At 39.7% G+C, this 8,047-nt stretch overlaps 1 protein-coding gene across 1 annotated transcript; it reads right to left on the reverse strand.

Annotated features, from left to right (window-relative positions):
* Or5p50 (olfactory receptor family 5 subfamily P member 50) lies at positions 1-945 on the reverse strand. Its single transcript, NM_001000210.1, has one exon. It carries the CDS (start codon positions 943-945, stop codon positions 1-3), a length of 945 nt encoding a protein of 314 aa, NP_001000210.1.
* Positions 946-8,047: the final 7,102 nt, after the last annotated feature.

Raw genomic sequence — 8,047 nt, forward strand, 5'->3', positions numbered from 1 at the left:
CTAAGAGAATATTTTTTTACCAAGCTGTCTCTTCAGAGCACCCTTAATCTCATTATTCCTGAGACTGTAGATGAGGGGGTTCAACATGGGGATCACCACCATGTAGAACACAGACACCACCTTGTTCTGGTCTGTGGAGTAACTAGACTTAGGCATTGCATAAATGAAGGTGATGGTTCCATAGAACAGAGTGACTGCAGTGAGGTGGGAGGTGCAGGTGGAGAAGGCTTTCTGGCGGCCCTCAGTAGAGCGCATCTTCAGGATGGTGATGAGGATGTAGGTGTAGGAGACAGCTATGACAAACACTGTGACTATAATGACAAAGGCAGAACAAAATGAGGCAGGAACTATGGGGACATTGCCACCTGAACAGGAGAGCTCTATCAAAGGAGCCAAATCACAGAAAAAGTGATTGACTCTATTTGGTCCACAGAAGAGAAGAGGAAAGAAGGAAAGAAGAAAGGAGGAAGCATTAAGAAAGCCACCAATATAAGATCCTACAAGCAACTGGATACAGACTTGTGTGGACATTTTGGTTGAATAAAGCAGTGGGTTGCAGATTGCTATAAAGCGATCATAAGCCATGGTGGCCAGAAGAAAGCACTCAAGTGTCCCAAAAAAAGCACCCGATCCAAGCTGGATGGTACATCCAAGGTAGGAGATTGTGCTTCTCTCCACAAGGAAATTGACAAGCATATTGGGTGTGACAGAAGATGAGTAGCCTATGTCAACAGAAGCCAAGTGACTCAGAAAAAAATACATGGGGTGATGGAGCTGGGAGGAGACTCTGATGAGAAGGATGGTGCTGAGGTTTCCAGACACAGTCACCAGGTAGATGCACAGGATGATGGTGAAGAGGATGACTTTAAGGACTGGGTCATCTGTTAATCCCAATAAAATAAACTCTGTCACTGTAGTGTGGTTCCCATCCTCCTGGAAAGCCATGGGACAGCTGATAGAGTAATACTGTGATGGAGACAGTTCAGGAAGAGATTTATAAATATGTAGCCCCATTCTCTTTAACTTGTTTTTTATATAATTTTATATAATTTATATAATGCTGTTACCTGTTTTATATACACATATAATATATAATACTTATACACAACATTTAATTATATACCATGTACATATAATAATGTATGTAATTTTATGTAATTTTTGTTATTAAATGTGCTCAAAGGGCCTTAAAGACTAGGGTTTTAAAAGGAATTATAAGTAGAACAAAGTGATTACAACATCTAAATATAGGTAAAGATTAGAGGAAACAGTAACATTTCTTGAATTCTTACTAAATTATCAGACCAGAAGCCAAGTTTCATATACAGAGACGTTTTAATTTCCAGGAGATAATATTAAATGCTTTTATTTCTTCTACTTTATAGGCAAGGAAACTGAGTTTGAAAATGTTAAATTACATCAGTTTCCACAGGAAGTGGATCGGAATATCAGATTCAGGCAGTCTGAACTCATTTCATTCATTTTGGAATTGTATTGTAAATGAAATCATCATTTCAATCGAGTAAACGCTAGTCACAAAGATGCCAAGTAACAGGAACAGCTGGTTAACTCTTCAGCCTTCTGACGCACCAGCACCTCGTTTGTCTAGCTCACGATGTCTATTTAAACTGAGAAGTCAGATATCTTTCATAGAATAGGGGTGACCTAGAGAGGAACTTAAAGTTATAAATAAAGCCAATGCAGCCATAACTTTCTGAAGTCATTTGAAATATCATACGGCTAATATTTCAAGTGTAATTATTAAGCTTTACTCAATAGCATCAAATCCTTTTCTACTGCAAAGAATTTTTCCTTGAAGTATGCTGGAATTAAATTTGATTTTTAACATGGTATGCAGATGATAAGACTTCCAGCCCATAAAGTTAGGAAGCATCGCTGGAGAAATGGTTCAGTGGTTAAGAATACTGCTGCTTTTGCAGAAGACCTAGGTTTACTTCCTAGCACCTACATCAGACAGCTTACCACTGCCTGTACCTCCAGTTATAAGGGTTCCAGGTACTCACTTCAGCCTTCTTGGACACCAGGCACTCATACTGTCAAACATACACGCATACCCACATATACACATAAAATAAAACATACTTAGGCTCACTCATCTAGAAGGCAGGTTGAATCTTGAATCTCATTCCTGACACAACCTCCTCCCTCTGCCCCACCCTGCCGTAATTTGTCTTTTCCCTTTTTCTGCCCAAAGTGTCTTTTGTCTGGGGTGCTGTAGCATCTATACAGTCAATAAATGAAGCAAATTGTTCTAAAAGAAACTTATTCTTAGGGGATCCTAAGACTACTCTTCTGGCCTCTGTAAATTTCAAGTGTTTAAAATTATTCACTACTTTAGCCTTATGGCAGAGTGCTGCTAAATCAACATAGCTAGAGACCATGTGGTTTTTGGACTTAGAGGTAGTAAACTGGTCATGTGGTTTGGCCCTGTGAACGCTACAATGGAAACTTAATTTACAACAGCTGAAGTTATTTTGTTACCTAACTTCTTGTTATGTCTGTACTATTGCTAAAGGATGGCTTTATGATGGAGATACCATTTGAAGGAATAGTCCTCTTCAAGGGTAAATGCAAATAATATTTATGTATAAAAGCTCAAATCTTACCTGTTGAAAAAAAGAATCCATTTATCTTATGGTTATTATTACATGGATGCTATGCCATCTTTTATAAAGTTTGACTTAGGCTGAGTCTCTGAAGATGTCAGAAATTCAAAAGTGAATTCAAATCCAACAGGGAACAGGGTCACAGCCTCAAGTGAATACTGAATAGTTCAATTCGTATCAGCACACCTAAGTTTCAAGGGTTCTGTCCATCCTGAAATGTCTATGTTAAAGTAAGCAATGGTGTATTTTTATTTAATGATTACAGTGAATAAAATACATGCTGTCCCATACCTGAATATTGGTTCTAAGTTTACTTTGTTATTTCAATTTAGTCCACCAGGCTCTGACGATTGTTTGGTTCCAAACCCAGGGTCACACAGATAGCCCTATGGAAAAACAAAGCAAAACCTGTAAATATGAGGATGAGATCTGAATGGAAGAATGATGGCTGGCCAAGGTGTGAAAAAATGGATTATGGGGAGGGAATTTATTATATACATTATGCATGTTAGAAATAGTCAAACAATAAAATTTATTAATTAAAAACAGAAAATTGAAAATATTAAAATGTAGCACATCTTCATTTTATAGATAAATGTTTTATGATAAATAAAGGGCATTCCATTTTTTCCTTTTGGTTTTTTGAGAGAGGGTTTCTCTGTGCAATAGTCCTGACTGACTATACTAAAATTCACAGCGGTCTGCTAGCCTCTGCCTCTGAGTGCAGGAATAAAAGACATCCACCAAGGCCACCCAGATCTCTCTCTCTCCTTTTCAGAAATATAGGGATGAAAATAACATTTAAAATACACACATAATATTTTCTATAGCCAAAGGTGGAAAATACATTCTTTTGATTTACATTAAACACTGAAGATAAGCTAATGAACAAAGTACTTTTTATGAATATTAGATTTCAGAGGAAAAAGAAATAGAGAATAAACCAACTTTATAAACACAGAACATGCCAGGATGAAGAGATGGCCAGCAGTTTAGCCATTTGCTCCTCTTGCAGCAGAATGGAATTCAGTTGCAGCACCCACTTCAGGCAGCTCATAGCTGCCTTTAACTCCAGGTACTGTGATTACTCTTTTGGCCTCTGTAGGAACCCATCCACACACATGTTATCTTAGTTAGGGTTTCTATTGCTGTGATGAAACACAGGACCAAAAAGCAAGTTGGGGAGGAAGGGTTTATTGGACTTACATTTCCACATTGTAGTCCATCACTGATTGAAGTCAGGATAAGAACTCAAACAGGGCATGAACCTGGAGGCAGGAGCTGATTAGAGACCATGAATGGGTGCTGTTTACTGCCTCCCTCTGCATGGCTTGCTCAGCCTGCTTTCTTATAGAACCTAGGGCCACTAGGTCAAGGGTGGCACCACCCACAAGGGGCTGGGCCCTCCCATCAATCACTAATTAAAAAAATACAGGTTTGCCTATAGCCAGATCTTATGGAGGCATTTTTATAATTGAGTTTCCCTCCTCTCAATGACTATAGTTTGTGTCAAGTTGTCATAATTCTAGCCAGCACACATGGGACTACACCAAGACACATAAATAAAATTAAAATAAACATTAAAAACAAACAAGCAAACAAACCCAGATCATATTGTGGCAGGAACAAGCAAACCAATGGATTCACATGGCAGTTAGAGGTTAACTGTAGTAAGTGGTTAGGCAGTCCAGTAAGAAAATTCAAACACAGCAGGTGATATCTGACTGAGACGGTAGAGGGCCCATTGATGCAAACAGAGGAGAAAAGGCTGCCAGACATAAAAAGCCAATGCAAAGTTCCCAGGAACTTCAATAAATTAAAAGTGAGGCTGTGGTAAGCCATGCAGAGACTCAGGCTAGGGAAAAATGATTGCATTTCACTTTTTAAAAGAAATGGGAAAGTGATAGAAATATATTTAAGCAGTGCAAGATGGTATAATTTATATATGTGTATTATTATGTGTTAACTGCCTTAGCTTATACTTGCCTTCAAATGTCCCGGATATAGCAACCATGACTGACAGTTATTTACTTTCAGGGCTTGAACTATGTTACTCCACATTTTCCTGGCTTCCAGGGTTGCTGATGAAGGCTCTTGTGCTATTCTGCTGTGTTTGCCTTTGTACTTGAGTTCATGTCTGCTCCTTAGAGCTTTTAATATATATTTTTTTCTGTGTATTTTTAACATCATGTTGAGGAGTATGTTGTGGGGAATCTCTGGTTTATTTATGACTATTTGGAGTTCTAAATCCCCCCTGTGCTTATATGTCAATTTCTCTGTCTAGATTCTGGGAGTATTTTCTGTTATTATTTTATCGAATTGATCCTCTCTCTCTCTCTCTCTCTCTCTCTCTCTCTCTCTCTTTCTTTCTCTCTCTCTCTTTGTGTGTGTGTGTGTGTGTGTGTGTGTGTGTGTGTGTCAGCACCTTATAATTCATGGATAATAGGTTCATTGTTTTGACTGTATGCTATAATTCTTGTGATCATATTAATTTTTCCTTATTGCTGTCTGAAAATAGTATTTTGCCATCCTGCATTTCTGATACCCTTTCCTCTGCTACACTGAGTTGATTTGTGATGCTTTCTAACAAGTCTTACCTTTGTTTCACTGGCCTTTTCGTTTCCAGTGTTTCTGCTTTTCTTTTTTAATTTCTTAATATAATATTTTTATTGATTCTTTGGTGATTTCACATTATACACCCTGATCATATTCTCTTCTTAGTCCTTCCCTGTCCTCCCCTCACCCTTGTACCCCCAGGAAATAAACAAACAAAGAAAAAATGTCCAATTTGTGTTACCTATTCACTGGGGCCCTGGACAAACTCTCAGTGATTTGCTCCCTAGATGGAGATGAGTCAGTTTCCTCCTGCATCCTTGTTGGAAGTAATTTACTATGGAGGGTGGCACACCAGCATCATATCATAGTTTTAAAGATCTCTTTCATACAGTTTCAAATATAGGCTGTTATTATCTTTTGGGGGGAGGTTGGGGTAGAAGTAGGCATTACCACTGAAGTCTTCCATGTCCCTTTTTCTCAATTGTGCACCTACCATCATTCATGTCACTTATTTGCTCTTTATGGGCCATGGGAGCATGGATGGTGGGCTTCCACGTGATTTGTGGTGTGAGCACAGACTACAAATAGGGCTCTCAGTTGCAGTAGGGCCAGGTCATGGATAGGCGCTCTAATTCAGCTGGGAATAGGGACATCAATGTGGATTGTAGCTGCAGCATAAACCACAGACAATCACCTGGCATTTGGTGGCCATGGACATCAGCACATACCCAGCCACAATAGACATTTCCCTCTGTGGCAACATGGACATCACCATGGCCTTAGGTGACAGTGCAGGCCACTCAGGTTACGGCCTTTGGCAGCGGCATGACCAGTAAACATTAACATGACTTTAGGCTACAGCAAAGACCACAGACAATCACCATAACACAGGAAATGGCAAACTACTGTAAAGCATGCTATGAAGTTAAAAATTATTTATGACAAGTGGGGAAATGATAAATGAAGGAGAGAGATGAAGGGGGCTGGGTAAGTTGGGACATAGAGAAGTAGGGTTAAGCAAAGAAAGGGGGAAATGGAAACTTCAATGAAGGAGAAAAGAGCAAGATGTAAGTGAAAAGAAAAAGAAAAAAAATTCCCAATAAGGAGAAAAAATTCAGAACTCAGAGAAATGTAAGAATAGAAATGAAAGAAATAAAAAGATGCATTTAAAAGAAAATGAACAAAGTAACATTAAAATATGACTAAAAGCTGTGGTGGGGTAAGAAAGGAAACAGTGGCAAAAAAAAGAACCTTTAGGAAAAAATATATTACTTGAGAATGTTAAAAACCTACTTTAAAATGACTGTATGAAGGGAAATGGCTCAAAAATATAAACTTTGAAAACAAAATGAAGTATAAATGCTGCTAGAAGTGTGGTATAAAGCAGAAAAGGGAGTAGCAAACATAAGAAGCTCGCACTGCTCTGCCAGAGGACTTGTTTCATTCCTGACGCCCAGAGGGCAGACCACAGTAGCCTACAACTAACTGCAACTCCAGGAGATCCAAATAACCATTTCTGGATTCTGCAGGCACCTGAAAATGGGAGTGCCCACATAAATCAAATTAAATTAAAAAAAAGAGGAAATATTGTAAAAGGATGCTGTTGTTGGGATTTGTGTTCTAATAAGCCTGTCTAAAAGACTTGCAGTCCGGATATTTTATTTATAAGTCAAATGCCTAGACTGGGCAGATTGAGGGCTGTTCTAACACTCCCTAGCTATAAAGCCCCTTGTGTCTCTTGGCCACGCAGTTCTGGTCCATGGAGACTTCCTCCCCTCCATCTATCCTCCTCTCTCTCTCTACCTGCAACTTCCTATTGAACTTCAGTTCCACCTTACTTCCTCGACTGTCAAATCACAGGCTCTAGACTTTTAGTGACCAGTTTAATTGGGGAGAAGGTTCACATGGCATCACTTGAGTAGGTAAGCATCTGCTCATTGGGGAAAACCACATCTCGAGAAACCGGTTTTAGTATCAGGATACAAGGAACATCAGACTGTCCCACTACAGGATGCAATGTTTCTGCAGTTTCTGCGTTCTCAAATGCTGGGAAATGTTTGTGAAGTTCCTGGTGGCTGATTCTAGGCTCTTGTCTTTTCTACTGCTTATGAGCTGCAGAGGTTACCTTGAACAGGTGTCTGAGGTTCTACCAAGCTGCCTTCACTTTGGTAACTTCCTTTCTTTGGTACCAGAGACCTCTGCTGGCCACAAACAGATTTGTAGTGTATGGACTGAACAGGTTCTCTCACACTCCCAGGTCATAACCCCCCGGGGTGGCTAATATACTAGCTAGGAGTGTCTCCCACATGTTTTGGGGATTTATAATCCATCACAGCACTGGGATCGGAATATGTGGAGGACACGTTTTCATGCTTTCAAGCCCCTCTATGTGTTAATTATCCTCATGCATCCCTGAAGCTGTGGGTATTCCAGGGCACTATTGAAACATCAGAGTTGCCAGGCTCCACGGCAATGAGCAGCAGATGTTGATCCACCTTCAAGCTGTAGGCTCAGCGGTCCTGAGCTCTAAGGTGATCCTCAATTGATGTCTGCTGTGGGCTTTTGCGGGTTAGACTATCCTTATACATGTTTTTTCCGAATTGAAACCTTCTGCCATCTGTATTCTGCCACCTATATTTTTGGGCTTGTGAGTATCTAACCTTTCTTGTTCTCTTGCAGCTCCCTGACCTTTCCTCACTCTGGGGCTATGGAATTCAAAATTGAGACAGATCTGTGGTTATTCCTCATTCTCAGTCCCTTAGGGTAGCCTACTTTTCAATGATGTGTTGACTCTCAATATGGTACTTAGCCTGACCATCGAGTCACATAGGGTGATGAAATGGGATTTCCATTGTTTGTAAAGC

This window comes from Rattus norvegicus, chromosome 1 (genome assembly GCF_036323735.1).
Source record: "Rattus norvegicus strain BN/NHsdMcwi chromosome 1, GRCr8, whole genome shotgun sequence".
NCBI classification, from domain to species: Eukaryota; Metazoa; Chordata; class Mammalia; order Rodentia; family Muridae; genus Rattus; species Rattus norvegicus.